This window comes from Lampris incognitus, chromosome 9 (assembly GCF_029633865.1).
Source record: "Lampris incognitus isolate fLamInc1 chromosome 9, fLamInc1.hap2, whole genome shotgun sequence".
NCBI lineage: Eukaryota > Metazoa > Chordata > Actinopteri > Lampriformes > Lampridae > Lampris > Lampris incognitus.
In genome coordinates this window covers 53,593,454-53,611,877 of record NC_079219.1, presented here as the reverse complement: position 1 = coordinate 53,611,877, position 18,424 = coordinate 53,593,454, and the positions used below count along the sequence as shown (strand labels likewise).

Sequence of the window (18,424 nt, the reverse complement as noted above, 5' to 3'; positions counted from 1 at the left end):
TACACGACTGGGCCTCCAGGAAGATATCTTGTTTTCTCCGGGGTGTGCTCGGACGTGGATACACAACATCATCCGGCCGGCCGCCGATGGAGTTGCCTTACTTTCATGCCCCCCGAGGCGGAGGAAACCTGCGTCAGGCCTCCTCAGCCGGCGGAGGAGGTGCCGTCCTGCACACAATCAATTGTGCACAATATGGGGTTAAAAGACAAGCCTAACAACAGTGTAAGCATGCTTTTTGGGGGGGGGGGTGTCGGAGAACAAAGATACACAGTGTTTTCCAGCAGGAGGATGGGCGGCTGACAGGCGGGGAGGGGGAGGGTGGGGGTGGGGGGGGGGGGAGACTGCGAGCAGATGTCTGATGTCACCTGGTAGGGAGCTATGAAAGCTTCCCCTGGTTACCCTATCCCACATAAAAGTCTGGCAGTGTGCTGAGGCTTCAGGGAAGCTTGGCAGAACTGCCGCATTAAAGCAGCAACCGACATCGCGCGCCCCCGTCCGTCTCTTGTGTCGAGGCGTTTCCGAGAGAGGTCCTGTTTACGGAGAACACCGTCAGCCGCCTATACACCCACCCAGCGCAGTGTTACTGTAAGATGGTGAGACGCCGCGTTGCTTTCTCACCATTCATGTTGAGTCCAGTGGCGGCTGGTGCTAAAAATGTTTGGGGGGTGGCTCAATTTACCTTGGCTCAGCACACCTGACAGCCGCTTTAACGTCCACACAGTCACAGAGTTACTAAGAAGGACAACGTAGCCTCTGGATTTTATCGGGGTTCGTAGACGGTGGATGATTGACGGTCGAGACGAGGCGTGGTGGTGGGCGTGAACACGATTGACAGCCGCGAGAATCGTACGATCACGTCAGACCAAAAAACATCAGGACGATTCGCTGCGATAAAAGTGGGCGGGTCTGGGGCGCACAGAACTGCGCCCCCTGGAAAATCTGAAGAAGCCAATCAGACAGCAGCCTCAGGTCACCTGCTCGCCACAAGTTTGAGGGCCTATATGAGGTATCGCTTGGCCCGGCGCCCCCTCACCCAGGAAGTATATGTGTTCTGACAGAAAACAACCAAATCCCATGGGGAACCAATATTTAATGGCTGCTGACAGGCGCTCACAGACTGAAACACACTTTTATTTCGTAATTATACAGCTAAATGATATTTAACATGTTTAAGTAGATTTCCATCTCTTGATGTTTGAAGGGGGCGGCGCCCCCAGAGCCCCCGTACTGGCCAGGCACCACTGGTGTGAATTATTATCTAGTTTTCTAAAGCTCGTACAACACCACATGGCGAACGGTACTTGTATGTCGGGACTTGTAGGTGAACATGCATGCTGCAAAATTCACCAGAGTAAAAAACTTTTTTTTTGCTCCAGAACTGCTCAAACCCTGTTCTAGCCTGCAGACCGATTCACGACCTGATGGAATGAGCGTGGCTGGTGGCCAGACAGAAGTAAATTACACATATGGTGTGCAGATTTGAGCTTGACACTGTGCTTGATGTTGTTGATGGAGAAGTTCTGTGTGTAGGCCTTACTAGACGGCAGACTGTAGCGCGAAGCACACAGCCAGTCCGCTATCTGTTGTTTCCCCCGGCCCACAACAGTGCAACACAAAGACAAAGACATATCCCAAACCTACAAGAACACGTATATCCAACATATCCACACACAAAAATCCCTGTCCAGGGGAGCGAACGCCAGCCAGGATGACCATCAGAACTGCGTCTGCGTGGGCTAGCAGTTAGCTTAGCCTGCCCCGCTTCCACATCCCGTCAGACCCCCCTCGGTGCCTCCTCCTTGGGCACAGCTCCAGGCAGGGCCGTGGTCCTTAGGCCCACCAGAGGCAGCAGACCAGGCTCTCCCAGCCAGACGCCAGGCGAGCCCGCCACCAGACCGCCCTCGGTGTCATCGGAACTGCCGGTCCGCATGGGCTAGCAGTTAGCTTAGCCTGCCCCGCTTCCGCGTCCTGTCAGACCGCCCTCGGTGCCTCCTCCTCGGGCACAGCTCCAGGCAAGGCCGTGGTCCTTGGGCCCACCAGAGGCAGCAGACCAGGCTCTCCCAGCCAGACACCAGGCGAGCCCGCCACCAGACCGCCCTCAGTGTCATCAGAACTGCCGGTCCGCATGGGCTAGCAGTTAGCTTAGCCTGCCCCGCTTCCGCGTCCTGTCAGACCGCCCTCGGTGTTTCCTCTTGGGGCAGGGCCGCGGTCCCTGGGCCCACAGGACGCGGCAGACCAAGCTCCCCGAGCCGATCCAGCCCCAAAGAACCCTGCACGGACGGCACAGGGTGAGGCCACCACAAACGTGCGTCCGCGCCGCCATCTTTCCACACCGGAAGCGGAAAAGTTCAGCTCCCCTGTTGCCAATCAATCAGCTCGGGGGTGGGGGGGGGGTGGGGTTGACTTTTCTTTAAAGATGGGCACATGTCCACGGCTGCCCAAAACCCAACCTCATCCCCCGACCCACCCGCTCAGCAAGGCGCCTCGTGACTTCTAAATCCTAATTAGAACTGCGATTGAGGGCTGCCAGTCGGTCTATTGATTTGTCTCGTTAGCTTTAATTGCCGGCTCCGCGTTTTCATTTTTAGAGGCGCCTTACCTCGCTCCGCGCCCCCACTGGGGGGGAAGCGGGGGTGGGGAGGGGGGTGGTAGGTGGGGAGGGGAGGGGGGGTGGAGGATGAGAAGAATCGATGGTTGTCTTTGATGTTCCTCGGAGAAGTTAGAACAGTGCGTGTGTGCGAGCCTCCCTCCCTCTCCCTCCCCCCCCTCTCCCTCCCCCTCCCTCCCTCCCTCTCCCCCACACACCCTGGCCTTCATTAAGGGACCGCGCTACAAAGAGCAGAGATAAAAGCATCCGGCGCGGAAAGGAAACAACGACTTGGCTACACAACCATAAAAAAAAGATGGAAACCGAGTGTGTGTGTGTGTGTGTGTGTGTGTGTGTCTGTGTGTGTGTCTGTGTGTGTCTGTGTGTGTCTGTGTGTGTGTGTGTGTGTGTGTGTCTGTGTGTGTGTCTGTGTGTGTCTGTGTGTGTCTCTGTGTGTGTGTGTGTGTGTTGAGACATGTACATGTGTCACAAGGAGTAAACAAGTATCTGTTTGTGTGTGAGAGAAAAATAAAATATGTTTTAGTGGGCCGTGTGTGTGTGTGTGTGTGTGTGTGTGTGTGTGTGTGTGTGTGTGTGTGTGTGTGTGTGTGAGTGTGTGTGTGTGTGAGTGTGTGTGTGTGTGTGTCCTGATTAAAGACAGCTGCTTGTTTGGGGCCCAGGGATAGGTACTGGTTGCCTCCACCTCTCCCAGAAGCCTTCCAAAGGCAGTAATAAAAAAACAAAAAAAAAAACACCTCCATCTCTCCCACCGAGCTCCTATCTCTCGTCTGACAAACCGTCTCCTCTTCTCCTCCTCCTCCTCCGCTATTTCAGCCGCCTCGCTCTCCTGCCTCCCTCTGTTCTTTCGCTTCCTCCCCTTATCGCCTCTCCTTACTTCTCGCTACCCTTTGCACCCTCCGTTCCTCTGTTCCTTTCTCCTTCGGTTCTCCCGCCCACTTCCTCCTTCCCTTATTCTGTTCATCCCACCACCACCCCCCCTCACTCTCTCTCCCTCTCTCTCTCTCTCTCTCTCCGTCTATGTCTCTCTCTCTCTATCTCTCTCTCTCTCTCTCCGTCTATGTCTCTCTCTCTCTCCCTCTCCCTCTCTCTCTCTCCGTCTATGTCTCTCGCTCCCTCTCTCTCTCTCTCCTCAAGGCTCAGCTCCCACTCTCTCCCTGTTTTCTCTCAGTGTCTGTGGTGGCCAATTTGCAGGGCGTCCGAGCCTTGACCCTGACACAACCCCCCCCACCCTCCACCCCTCCACCCCTCCACCTCCGTGGTGAAGGTCGGGGCCAAATTACAGGCTGAGGTATCATCCTCTGAAGTGAGGAATAATCACGGGTCCAGAGACTGTTAAATAGCACCACAGGCCCCTGGCACTGTTATTACTCTGAGAGGGGGAGGGAGGGGGAGAGAGAGAGAGGGGGGGGGGGAGGGGGGTCAAGGGAGGGTGGGGTGGGGGTGGGGGCGAGTGGGGCTCATTCACCTAAACGCATGCAGATGTGCAGATTCCCGTCGAGCCCAGAGCCCCGTTGAAGGTACATGGAGTTCTTTTGTTTTCCGGCTTCTATCTGCTTTTTATTTGCCCCGTTTCAGTTCAGCCTGCCCTTGATTCAATCTGCCGAGGGTTTTATTTCAAAGCGTGCGCGTGCGCGCGTGCGCGTGCGCGCGTACGCGCGCGCAGACTGGCGAAGCGGCGCAGGAATGACGTAAATGAGATGAATCATTTGTTGTTTAAAATACTTGCGGTTTAGGGCCCGCGCTGCACTTAATTTTCATTGTTTCCACAATGCAGTTGTAATTAAACAACAGTGTGTGTGTGTGTTTGTAGCCATGCATGTTTCGGTGTGCTTCTTCTTCTTCTGCGTGCGTGTGTGTGTGTGCGCGCGCACGTGTGACGGTAATGCATTCATTGTGGTGTGGTTTCATGCTGCGTATAGATTATTCACATACGATAGCACGACTGACACAGTTTCTCCCCCCCCCCCACCTCTCCTCCGCCCCCCCCCCCGGTCGTTGTAGGCCTGCCTTGTTGGGTTTTACGGCGTAGGAATTGTGTACTCCATCAGCCCTGTCCTTGTCTGCCTGGAATTTTCCGTTTGACAATTTGATTCACTTGAAAATAAACACACACGTGTTCCTTTTTAGGAGCTCGCCGTTAATGTTTTAATAAATCCCGGCTAATTTGGATCTGGACCGAGTGCGGATCTTAATGAGGGAGACCGAGTTGTGCGTTGAGCAGGTCAGCAAAAAAAAAACAAACCCAGATATACTTGGTTTCCTCCTGACGAGTGCTCGGATGATGACTTTTCTTTTCTTTTCTTTCTTTTTTTCTTCCTTTTGATGGATGCGAAGGTTTTTTTCTTTTTTTTCTTCTTCTTCTGGAGTCCAGAGGATCCGGAAAGCCTGCTCTGCTCTGACCCAGACAGTGAAACACAATAAGCGTGCAGATGTTCAAAGTGTTTGGCTGCGGCGCAGCCTCCAGCCCTCTGCCTCTCATCTGAGTAGGAAATGCTTCAGCCCCAAATGTTTGTTTTCTCTGCGTTTGTGGTCAAAGGGCTGCAGACTCACTCACATCTCTCTCTCTCTCTCTCCCTCTACCTCCCTCCCTCTCCCCCCCCTCTCTCTCCTTTTTTTCCTTGTTACAGGAGTTTCCAAACGGGGAGCTGAAGGATGGACAGTTCATAGACCATCACTGTCCCCTAGAGGGTAGGTTGAAAAGCACATGCTTTAGCATTCAGGTCATGCTTGCATAGCAGCAGTCCCAGCATCCTTCCCCTTGAGCCCCACAGATGCCAACCAGTATGATGAGCTGGTGTGGAGAAGCAACTCTGCTACATTTAGACCCATATAACACTGTTTAAGAGACGTTATGGGTTTCTTTTTCTTCAATTTATTAAGATCTGGCTTCACTAGACCCCTTAATCCCCCTCATCTCCCCCTCAGATGGTCGGGGGAGATGAGCACGTGTAGTCACAACGCCAGCGAAGCGAGACGTGATCCTTTATTCACACGTTGCTTCTTGGTGGTGGAGGTTGCAGAGGCGAAATACAAGAAGAAGAAAAAAACATCAAGGGGGCGTCCGGGTAGCGTAGTGGTTGGGCTATTCTACCAACACGGGGATCGCCGGTTCGAATCCCCGTGTTGGTCGGGCGTCCCTACAGACACAATTGGCCGGGCCTGCGGGTGGGAGGCCGGATGTGAGGTATGTGTCCTGGTCGCTGCACGAGCGCCTCCTCTGGTCGGTCGGGGCGCCTGTTCGGGGGGGGAAGGGGAACTGGGGGGAATAGTGTGCTCCTCCCACGCGCTACGTCCCCCTGGTGAAACTCCTCATGGTCAGGTGAAAAGAAGCGGCTGGCGACTCCACATGTAAGGGAAGAGGCGTGTGGTAGTCTGCAGCCCTCCCCGGATCGGCGGAGGGGGTGGAGCAGCGACCGGGAAGAGTGGAGTAATTGGCCAAGTGCAATTTGGGAGAGAAGGGGGGGGGGGGTCCAAAAAATAGAAAGGTTAAAAACATGGCAGGCTGGTCTTGGTACTTGGTGATGCTAGCTTAGCAGCTGCAGCTAACAACATTAATAATGGGTCTGTTTGATTTATCAGCACTGGACAGACAGACGGACAGAACCAGCGCTGACAGCTGTCAGTACTGCTGTCAGTGCTGGTTCTTTGGCCCACCTACATCCAGTGAGTGTAGTAATTTGGATGCCTTTGTGTGCTGTTGTGTTGGCAGTGGTGCTTCCTCCGGAGAAGGCCGAGGGCTGTGAGAGCTACCTGCAGTACCTGCCCGCGGAGGAAGGAGAGCGGGAGCTGCTGAAGGACCCCGGCAAAGCTCCTGGGAAGAAACGCATCAGCCTGGATGTGAGCGACGCACCTCCTCCTCCTCCCCCTCCCTCAGCTCCACTGACACATAGAGCCATAAGCTAACACTGCCTCTGGAGTTAACCTCGGAAGAGAAATGCACCTTTCGAGATTCCCAAGGTCGCCTTACAGTTCAATGTCTGTGAATGTTCTCATTCATCCAGGTCGTCATGGTTATCCATAGGAGTTGAATCAAGTGCAACTGGACTTGGTATATATCCGTGAAGACGTCTCGCCTCTCATCCAAGAGGCTTCCTCAGTTCGTGCCTTTCTGACTAGACCAAGCTAGTCTGACTGGCTAGTGATGAGACTCAGTATTCATCCTCTAGGAGTCGTTGTCAGAGCTATAGATGTCCATGGCTCTTTGTGGTCCGGTGTTTACCAGCGCCCGTCGCTAACAGAGCCATAGATATGAGTGGCTCCCAAACATCGGACCACAAAAGAGCCATGGACATCAATAGCTCTGACAACGACTCCTAGAGGAAAAATTCTGAGTCTCATCACCAGCCAGTCAGACTAGCTTGGTCTAGTCAGAAAGGCACGAACTGAGGAAGCCTCTTGGACGAGAGGCGAAATACCAAGTCCAGTTGCACTTGATTCAACTCCCATGGATGACTTACAGTTGAACAAAAGATCCGCAGAGACACAAAAAAAACCCAGTGGAACTCGTGTAAATAAACAGCAGTTTAAACTGGAGAAACTTGGCGACGTTAGCACAGCAGCAGTCAAACGACGCCATTAGAACAGAAGGGCAGCTGTTATGGCGGCACTCCGGGGCGCGAGCGTCATGACGCGCCTTCCGTTTCCTGGAGATCTACTTCCCACCGGCGCACCTCCGCGGCTCTGCTGCTGCGCCCCCGAGAGGAACCGTTTGCAAGGGGGGGGGGGACCCAGAGAGGGGGGGGCCGGGGGGGGCCCAGTTTGTGCCGTCTCAAGTCGTCTGAATATTTCATGAAATATGCGGCGGTTGGCATTGCGGGAGCGTTTTGCGCGTCAGTGGGTGAGAATTAGTTGCAGCCATTGCGGCGCTGATGGAGGATAGATGATGGATTAATAGAGGGTAGATGATGTGGGTACGCTAGCCCTGTGTGTGTGTGTGTGTGTGTGTGTGTGTGTGTGTGTGTGTGTGTGTGTGTGTGTGTGTGTGTGTGTGTGTGTGTGTCAGTCGACACTGCTCCAGACTATACAAGGATTTGATTTAAGGGACCAATGAATACACTAAATAGATTGTAATGTTTGGACTTGCGTGCTTTTAAAGAGCCGCTAAGAAGCGCTCCCCCTGTAATCATTCCTGGTTACGTAACCTGAGGGGGAGATATTATAAAACCATAAAGGGGCGCTTCGGTCCACGGGGGTCTCCTCCCCTTTGTTAATGTGTGCTGCCTTTCACACTGCGTCGGCTCTCCTGCGTGCCTGCAGCAGGGCCCTCCTTCCAAATGTGGATTTTTGACCATATACACTGCATCCGAATCAGTGCTACGCCCAAGATCCTGAAATTGAGACTCGTGGTTCGAGTCTGGTTCCCGGAAAAGGGGAGGGAGACGACAGGCCCCGGCTCCCGCTCCCTTTTACTCGATGCTCCCCCCGTGGCAGGTAAGGGGCCCATGGCTCCTGCTGAACTGGAAGTGGTGTCATCGCTTTGTGCTCGGCTTTCTGCGTGGACGATGACGACCCAGGGCTGATTTGCATGGGGGAACGAGAGGAAATGGCGTTTTCTTTTGGAGCCACCTTTTCAACTAGCTCCTCCTCTGGTCAGTCGGGGCGCCTGTTCAGGGGGGAAGGGGGAACTGGAGGGAATAGATTTTCGTAGTGAGGTTGGGGGGGGGGTAAAATGCCAACATCGCCCCCCAGCAGTCTTGGACAGATCTCCCATGATAACGGCGCTACAGAGCGGTGGGTTTCCTGCACTTTGCTGCCCTCTGTCGTCCGTGTTCTGTCATCAGTCAAAAGTCTCTTTCCCTTCCCCCGGCCTTGTCCAAAGTACAGCTGCTCTCTGGTGCCGAAGGGATGGAGTCTCATTCCTCAGATGTCCCCCATCTCTTCTGGTTACCTGTTAGTTCTAGAAACTGATTCGAGAAATGTACGATTCACTTTTAAAACTTGGGTAGGTCTGTCTCGAAGCTATTTTGCAGGCCTTTTATCCCTCACCAGGAACTTCAATGCTTCTTCTTCTGGCCTTCTGCTCTTATCAAAACTCTTTCTGAATGGCTGAAGTCGAAGGTGGGACCAGAAACTGTCCATCATAGAAAGGCCTGGTAACAGAAATTGGAAGTCATTGTAACTGCAATGCAAAGAGTCAAACAACACATAAGAAGATGAATACTAGACCACCTGGTTCAAGTGACCCAGTTCTGATACTCACATTTGGTACAGATCGGATATGTATTAGGGTGGCACGGTGGCGCAGTGGTTAGCGCGGTCGCCTCACGGCAAGAAGGTCCTGGGTTCGAGCCCCGGGGTAGTCCAACCTTGGGGGGGGTCGTCCTCTGTGTGGAGTTTGCATGTTCTCCCCGTGTCTGCGTGGGTTTCCTCCGGGGGCTCCGGTTTCCTCCCACAGTCCAAAGACATGTAGGTCAGGTGAATCGGCCGTACTAAATTGTCCCTAGGTTTGAATGTGTGTGTGTGATGGCCTGGCGGCCTGTCCAGGGTGTCTCCCCGCCTGCCGCCCAATGACTGCTGGGATAGGCTCCAGCATCCCCGTGACCCTGAGAGCAGGATAAGCGGTTGGGATAATGGATGGATGGATGTATATGTGTTATGGCCATGTAGCCGGGAGAATCCCATGGAATCCTATGTTTTCGGATCTGGGTTTGACCACATTCATATGTGGAAATAAACCAGGTAGGAATCTAAGATCTGCGGATGCGACTCTCACGTGACCACACAGATCTGATTTCTCAGGTTAGGTCAGTTTTATTTGTGTAGCCCAATATCACAAATTTGCCTCAAGGGGCTTCACAGCAACACAACATCCTGTCCTTAGACCCTCGCATCAGATAAGGGAGGTCGTTGGGAATCGGAACGCCTTTCAGAATGCGACGCTCCACTCTCACACTTCCTGTCCGTTTGGGACGACGTGGCGTTCACCTGCCGTCGTTCACTTCCTCGACGGCGACCAAACTCTGGCGGAGGCCGGCGCATGCAAACCCAAAGGTTACCATGGAAACACAGGAATCCCATGTGGTTCGCTTTTAAAAGTAGATGTTAACAGGTGGTCAAAAGAAGAAGAAAAAAAAATCAGATCCAGACCAAAACAACCGGAACTTGGCCTCGGGAGCTGCGGTGTAAACGGAGCCAGAGTTTTTACTGGAAGCGCTTCATGGTGGGCAGCAGCAGCAGCTTTCTGAAGAATGAACAAAAATGGAATTTGCGGGCCGCTTTTACACCCCGACCATTTACACTTCCCGGTATCTCCAATCACTGCTTAAAGGGGCGTAGACAAGTGACAAACGACTACAAAAACCGCTAGCTGGCCTTGAAACACATCCCCAGAGAAAAGGTGGACAGCTTCACAGTGGCGTGAATGAGTCGGCCCTGTGATGGCCTGGCAGCCTGTCCAGGATAGGCTCCAGCATCCCCGCGACCCTGAGAGCAGGATAAGCGGCTTGGATGATGAATGGATGGGTGGATGGATGGATGGACAAAGAGTTTGGGATGCAGGTTCCCCAAATCTGGGTGTCTGAAAGGAGCCTTCAGATGTTCCTGGTCGTTCTGTGCGGCACTTTGACGCAAGGCCGACCGGGCTTCTGCTGCCTAGTCTAAAAACTGGAATACTGAATACCGGAATACTGAATTACTCATCTGGCTGATACATTCCTGTGCTATCCATACATATTGATTTTTTTTTTAGGATTTAAAGTTTGCCATTTTTCAATTCTAACAAACAAGACATTCAACTCTGTGTTGCCTAAATCAGTGCTGTGTTACCTCGGAGTAGCAGAGATGGCGCTGTTAGATAGGAACCAGGCTTTCGATGACTGATATTTTTTGGTTGTGTGTTCCAATGTGCCCACAGGACTTGGAGTGTGACGTGTCTGTGGAGGAAGACAACCGGCAGGAGTGGATCTTCACCCTCTACGACTTTGACAACAGTGGCAAAGTCACAAAAGAGGTAGGGGCTGCAGGGTCGGTTCCGTGTCTGTGATCCTTCTGCTTGGAAGCCGAGCTTCGTGGTCCAGAATCAGAATAAAAAATCATATTTACTGCCAAGTACAAGAAAATACAAGCAATTTGTCTGGGTGTGTTGGTGCAAGAGGGGAAAATTAACAGTGGATAGTAACGATAAAAGTTGAAGAGAATAATATTCCACACCGTCATGGCCATGCCATTTACAACCACTTTTGTTTTATATTTTTCATAAGATGGAAATTCAGTAAACGAAGGAAGCGGTACCAGATGATGGTGGTTTGATACCGCCTTGTTTGTACCTATAATTAAATACATGTTCCACGGAGAGAAGCTTTAATGTGATCTTACTTGCCATGGAGCACTGCTCTGTGCTGATACAGGAAACCCCAATGATATGTCAGGTTATTGTGACGATGTGAAATCATCTTTGACTGTGATTTTTATGCTTCAATTTTGCTTAATTGAGTTGTTTAAGACTTTAAGACTTTGTTTAGAGTTTTTTTTAACCAGTGTTGCGTCACCGGTTTTGTCTGACCTCTGACTTGCCTCCTGTCCAGGACATGTCGAGCTTGATGCACACCATCTATGATGTGGTGGACGCATCTGTCAATCACTCGTGCCATAACAAGAGCAAGACCCTGCGTGTCAAACTGACTGTCACCCCAGAACCCAGGTCCCACAGAAGAGACACCGGGGCAGGTAAAATGAAGAATTTTTTTTTTAAACTTTGCCTACTTTGTGCCTACTCATTACCGTATTTCCTGGACTACAAGTCGCACAGGAGAATTACTTACACTCAAAGAAACCCAAAAACAAACAAAAAACCGTGTTATTGTGAGGAAAAAACATATATTTCGCTTCGGTATATAAGTCACATTTATATGGTGGTGTAGCCGAGTGGCAGCAGTAGGATCCGGAAGTGTCCGGAAGCGTGCAGATCCTCATTAGTCTCTTCGGAGCGTGGGAATAACGAGCTTCCGGGAGGGGGTGGCTACTGTAAACTGCTAAAAATACTCACTGGCCCGTTGGCCAGAGGGTCAGCTCCTTTAGTCGAGCGGTTGGTGATGTTGCCTCTTGGTGCAGGACAGTTGTGGTTCGAATCCCACAGCGGGCGGAAATATGCTCGGTTGCGGTGGTATCACAGAAATTGAATGACAGCAGAACCGATATTCAAATCAACACAGCTGGATGGTCAGAGCCACGGCGGCCATTTGCAAAGAACCGTGACTGTTGTAGCGGGCTTACATCGTATAAACTGGCCTGCGGTAAATCGCGGACTTTTTTATTTTTTTTAGGTCACGGACTTACTAAGGTGGGGTTTTGCATTACTGGCTAAACGAGCAGCGGAGTTGTACGAACATTTACGACCCCACTGACGTGTGTTGTCACCATGACAACTAACAGCTATCGCCATTTTCTTTTGGACTACTCAAATGACCGAGGCAAACAGTTCAACGTCCGTTCTACTCTCATTCAATGCGTATGGGTGGTACAGTGTGTTCAATCCAGTCACAAGAGTAAACAGTGCCATCTAGTGGCCTTAGTTGAAATGCAGCGTGTTCGTTCGGCAAAATTACATTGTACAAATCGCTTTGGAATACAAGTCGCAGGACCAGCCAGACAAGTAAAAAAAACTGCGGCTCATAGTCCGGGGAATACGGTATATAAAGTGTGGATGTCATGGATGTTTTCTGGTGGGTCAGTCGGGTGTATGTATACCAGTATACCATGTATAACATAGGCATAACTGCAAAGTCTCACTTTCAAACCCTGACTCATGACCTTTGCTGCGCGTCATATATGCTTCTCTCTCATGACGCTTTCTTCCCTGTAACTCATCGCCGCCATACTTAAACAAAAGCCAAGTCCTGCTAAATGATGTTTCTGTAAGTGTGGACATCAGCTCATGTTGGACATGCTGCCCCCGTTTTAAACGTTTGTACCCTTCCTCAGAACGTGAGCCGGGTCGCTGCCACCAGGAGGAGGGTCGCTCGGCTGACAAACGTCTCTCATCTCACGTCAGGTCAGTACACACACACACACACACACACACACACACACACACACACACACACACACACACACACACACACACACACACACACACACACACACACACACACAACACACTCGCTTTCTCGGAGTTGTGTAAGTACAACTGTAGACTGTAGTGGATTCTTCAGAAGCTTTGCAGAGCAGCTACAGATGAGAGCACATGGACCACAGTGGTGCAGATCAGGCAGTCACAAGGGTTATCCTGAAGACGAAGATTCCCAAAGCACAAGTGGAAGTAACGTATTTGAGCCGAGGATTTGGATAAGGAAACGTTCTCTTTTAATCAAATATGCTTAAAGGCATTTTAACAAAATGTTGTGTTGGAGTTTGTTCTAAATTTTGACACCCAGGATTTTAATTTTTGCTGCAAATATCGGTTCCAAATATCGGTCTCCTTGGTTACTAATAATCGGTATCGGTATCGGCCCCCCCAAAAAAACCATATCGGTCGACCCCTAGAATACATATAAGCTGGTCGTCCGGGTGGCGAAGCGTCCTATTCCGTTGCCCACCAACACGGGGATCTCCGGTTCGAATCCCCATGTTACTGCCGGCTTGGTCGGGTGTCCCTACAGACACAATTGACCTTTCGCAAAGTCCCGCCCCCCTTAGTTACTGTTGCTAGGCCCGTCAAGCATTTCAGAACTATCCAGGAAGTAGTCGGAAAACACCAAAACATGAAGGAAGAAATCAGCGCATTGTGTGGGTAAAAGTAACAGTAATGATACGTTAGCTGTATTAGCTATCAATACTAGCTAGTAGCTAGCTTAGCTTGGAGCAGACAGGTATTTTTGTTGATTTTGGATGGATTAGGCTGGCCATGGGGTCTGCTGTACTGCCAAATCTATTGCTGACATTGCGCTTCTTGTGTTCTGGGTTTCAGGAAGGGAAAGAAAATGACACCCCCTCCAAACTTTTCAGATATCTAGTATCCGATTTGCAGATCCCATAGGCACCCCGGTTCAGCATTTTGTTGTGTGTTTGAAAGCTTGATGGACCGTTGCTAAGGTAGGATTGGACAAGCGCCGTTCTGGGGCGAAAGGTCAATTGGCCGTGTCTGCGGGTGGGAAGCATGTGGTAGTCTGCAGGGCAGAGGGGGTGGAGCAACGACCGGGATGGCTCGGAGGAGTGGGGTAATTGGTCAAGTACAATGGGGGGGAGGGGGGGTCCAAAAGAAGGGAGGAAAAAAAAGAATACGTATAAACTAAGCTTTGTTGTACCTTGGTCCTCCAGGGGGCAGAGCAGCGAGGCTCCACCAGCGGAGGGTCAACACTACTGTGTGGACGAGAACACCGAGAGAAGGAATCACTACCTGGACCTGGCCGGCATTGAGAACTACACTTCGAGATTTGAAGGTTGGCTCCTCTTTTCATTTCGTGTTGCGATCAGCTTGCCATTGTCAACTCGTGCAAGTTAAGATATCTGCCATTTTGATATTCGTACAATTCCCCATAGTGTGATATGAATCTAAGAGAATCTTGGAGTGTTTTCTTCTTTGGGGATATCATCTAGGAAAAGGAGTAAAAGGCGTTTATTATTGCTCATTTAAATCCGTCTCTGTAATGCCTACGGGAAATGTCTTGATGTGCACGTACTCAGGATTGTTAGATATTGTTTTTCATAGTCTCACCTACTCTTAGTCTTCCTACTGTAGAAATTTGTGTTATGTCCGTTGTGTCTCAAGTGAACATCACACCAAGCCATAATCCTAAAACAACAACTAATACTTGATATGGAATAATACAATATGCTTTAATTATCCCTGCTGGAAAACTGCACTGAGCAGCAGCAATTGTAACAGTGAAAAAATTAAGTGCAAATACAAGGGGGTGACCGATTATCGGCCTGCCTGATTATCGGCCTGCCTGATTATCGGATGCAATATTTAACATTTTCACGATTATCGGAATCGTTATTTTGTCATCCCACTGCCGATAATATAAATTAATTTAAAAATGTTCTACTTTGGCTCTGATGCAGCCGCTTCTCTGTCCGTAGTCACCACTCTGGTCTCGAGCAATGTCCCGCCCACAGCACTATCTGATTGGTTACACGTCACGAGTAATAGCCTATCAGCACGGAGCAATGTTGGTGCCAGTACGACTGGAACTTGTTTTAGCTTCCGTATTGCAAATGTAACGTTACTCCCCCGTATGAGCTGGTGTTTTACATGTGACAAGTGAAGTGCCTGTTCATCCAAACTTCACACGCGACACTCGAAGGAATACGGGTGCGAGTCCCCCTCCGACCACCAAGCACTGTTTAAAAAAAAAAAGCAAACTCTGTTGACGCAAAAATACATGCTACTTAGCACAATTAACGCGCTGTCAAGAGCATGCCAGACCAGCAGGCGGCGATATAACCCTAAAGCCATGCTGGGCAATCAGAAGCCTGAAAAGAAGCCATAAAATCGGTATCGGCCCTGACAAAAATCATATCGGTTGGCGTCCGGGTGGCGTGGCAGTCTATTCCGTTGCCCACCAACAGGGGGATTGCCGGTTCGAATCCCCGTGTTACCTCCAGTTTGGTCGGGCGTCCCTAAAGACACAATTGGCCGTGTCTGTGGGTGGGTAGCCGGATGTGGGTATGTGACCTGGTCAAGTCAAGTCAAGTCAGTTTTATTTGTATAGCCCAATATACAAATTACTGGTCGCTGCACTAGCGCCTCCTCTGGTCGGTCGGGGCGCCTGTTCGGGGGGGGGGAATGGGGGGAATAGCCTTATGGTAGCATGTGGTAGTCTGCAGCCCTCCCCGGCTCTGCAGAGGGGGTGGAGCAGCGATTCCCGTTACTGTAGTTGCGAATATGAAACATATTTGATATTATCAGGGCAGCCTTGCGATCCCCAAGAGGGACAATTTGGGCCTAAGTAAGTACTTCAAGTGTAGGCGAACCATTGATCTTCCGTTTCTTTCTCAATCTCTCACCTTTTCTTTAGGGACCACCCCACCTCTCCCACAACAGGAGTCCCACAGCCGGAGCTCCCAGTCCCAGAGCCGCTCACGCTCCCAGGAACCAGAGGCCCATGTTGCCCACCAGCGCCGCTCTCAGGTCATCAGTGACAGCTACAACCCAGCCGAGGCTCGGGGCAAAGGGGCCCAGTTCCTGAAGTCCCCCAAAGGAACGTACAAGGGAGGCGGAGGGAGTAACGGAGCCAGCGTAGGTGGCAAGTCAAACAAATGTCATAGCTACCACCCTCCTCTGCAGACGGCGCTGCACGCTGGGAACTCGGTGGGCCATGGGGGTCAAGATGTATACCACCTCCCTCACCAGGCCCAGACCCCCAGCCACCATCAGCACCCCCTGCAGTACAGCCACAGCAAACGTCTGAGGGCCAAAGCTCGAGAGGCCCTGTCCCCTGCCAAAAGTCCTCTAGCCCCTCCCTCCCATCCACACCCACACCCCCACACCCACACCCACACCCACCCCCAGCAGCAGCAAGCCCAGGTGCCCTCTGTCTTGCCAGGCCTGGAGAGAGAGCAGACATCCGGCCCGCCGGGGAGCCCTGGGTTCGTGGTTCCTCTGGTGCAGCGCCATGAGCACCACCATCACCACGAACACCATCATCACCACCACTACCACCATTACCACCAGACATGACCATCCTCTGGACCACAGAATACTGAGGGCTGCGCGGGACCAACCACCACACCAGTCTGAAGGACCTAACCTCATCTGATGGAGATGTCTCTCCATTTCTTTCCAGGATCTTTTTTTTTGTTTTTTTTTGCTTCATCTGTCATAAAAGCTATCAAGGTATATCCTGAGATTAAATATGCTGATGAAAAACACGTAGGGTAGCTGCTAAGGATGTTGGACTGTAGCCGTTTTCTCTGGTTGTCGTCTAGTTCTCAAACATTTGCGGCACAGTTCAGATTTGATCGCCATTGTCAGTAGGTTTCTCCTTCAGGGCTGCTAAGCTTGTCATTTTCATTAAGGGATACCAGTCGGAGATAAGGTCAGAGGTCATGAGATGTCGTGTCCTCTCCCTCTTGATGCTGTTAGCCGATATGTGCTTGTATCTCTAGAAGCTATACGTCGGATTGGAGTGTGTTGTTCTGTGTGAGACCTTTCCAAACCATGGATCTCAGGTGTAATGGTGCTGCTGCTCTTAAAGATTTTCACAAAGGCTACTTCCCTTCGGAGCCCTGCTGTGGACTAGGGAGGGGGGGGGGTCTCCTGTCTGATAAGAAATATGAAATCACCACTGCCAGTTTTAATGCAAAAATATCTCTCTATATGTATAAAAATCTATATATGTAAACACATTTTACTGTATAATTATTATACTGTATATGCATATTTCATCATGGACATAATTATGCATATATGTATTTTGTCTTTTATATATTTTAATAAACCTTATATAGTTCATTCATACTATTGCAGTTATCTCGTCGTTTATTCCCGCGGAAACTCGTGGAGCCAAATCCAGCACAGCGTCCGTGGCGCTTAACGGGCGAGTGGCGCGACTGCTGCCCCCGTGTGGCTGGAAATGGAACACCGTGAAATGATCCCAGGTGGGTTTTCTGATGTTTGGTGCCGGAGGAAAAACGGGGTAAAAACAACGGAGTGGAACTTTATCAGACCTTCGGTTTCCACCTTTTTTAGCCCCCCCCCAAGTGCCGTCGAGTCTCACAGCGGTTCGAAGTGAAAGCATGAGGCCTCCCGTGTTGGCCAGCGGCCTCGGTGCTTTGTGTTTTTACGAGGGAGTGTTTCCCATGACCATAAACGCGTTATCGGAGAATTGTTATTCAAATGAAAGCTCTCGCGCAGCTCCGTTCGGAAGGCAGCGTTGCGCTTTTGAGAAAACCTCCATCATGATCTTCATCACGATCATGATGAAGATCCTATCGGCACAAGTAGCCTGTTTTATCCGTGGTCTTCAAGTGAATTTCAATTCACTGGGATTTTTTTTTGGTTTCCCCCCCCCCCCTACCACCCCCCCTTCCCTGCTCAGAGAGCTCTCCCCGGCCCGGCCATCAAGGATTTACACAAGGGGCTAAATCAGCGCCCCGACTGCGACAAACAATGGCAGCTATGAAAAGCGAGGGGAGGGTCGGCTTAATGCAAATATCCACTTTGTGTGCCCCGAGAGAACCTCCTCTGGAGCTGGCAACTGGTAATTTCCATTCTGGGTTAGTCCTCTAAAAGTTGTCCGCGGAGCGGTCCGGCTTTCGCCGCTGCGCCACAATCTGCGGATAAAGGTCCCTCGAAGGGGCGACCTGCGAGCCGACGCCGTTCACAAGCGGGACCGGGAGCGGCTCCGGCGTCACCGGGGGGGGCGCAATCAGCGTGCAACGCGCACCTGCTGGAACTCTGCAGAGGTAGGGGCGGTGCATGCGCAAACTTTTTTTTTTTAACATCCGGCAAGGTACGGGGTTTTGTTTTTTCTGGCCGACGTGGAGCCGGTTGCGTTCGCAGTATGTCGTGTCCATCTCGGTCACCTCAACCGAACCGGGTCGGGCCCCGAACTTTTCTGCAGCGGTTCGTTATCTTCCAAGAAACTCTTCCTCCCCCCCCCTCCCCCGTTAAAACGTGCGCGTGCGCTCGGTCTAAAGATCTCACACGGGGGGGGGGGGACGACGAGTTTACCCGAAAACCCCACAATGGTCTTTCTTCACTCGCCCCCCCCCCACCCCCGAGCGGCTTACTTTGCGGCGCTAAGCCAAGGAAAACGTGATTATTCTCAGCCCATCGATACGCTGGCTTTCATTCAAGACCTGCATGGCAAAGGCTCGGCAGCACAAAGGAGCGGTGGGAGTGTGTCTGCCGATACAGGCGTGAGGTCAGCGGGG

At 51.3% G+C, this 18,424-nt stretch overlaps 1 protein-coding gene across 1 annotated transcript in view; it reads left to right on the top strand.

Moving 5' to 3' along the window:
- nkd2b (NKD inhibitor of WNT signaling pathway 2b) overlaps positions 1-16,751 on the top strand; it is a 43,384-nt gene extending 26,633 nt beyond the window's left edge. Inside the window, exons 4-10 of the mRNA XM_056286741.1 lie at positions 5,236-5,296; positions 6,318-6,445; positions 10,461-10,556; positions 11,131-11,272; positions 12,527-12,596; positions 13,862-13,983; positions 15,565-16,751. Of these exons, the coding sequence (XP_056142716.1) occupies positions 5,236-5,296; positions 6,318-6,445; positions 10,461-10,556; positions 11,131-11,272; positions 12,527-12,596; positions 13,862-13,983; positions 15,565-16,226 (1,281 nt within the window). The 3' untranslated portion in view covers positions 16,227-16,751. The remainder of the gene's footprint in view (positions 1-5,235; positions 5,297-6,317; positions 6,446-10,460; positions 10,557-11,130; positions 11,273-12,526; positions 12,597-13,861; positions 13,984-15,564) is intronic.
- Positions 16,752-18,424: the final 1,673 nt, after the last annotated feature.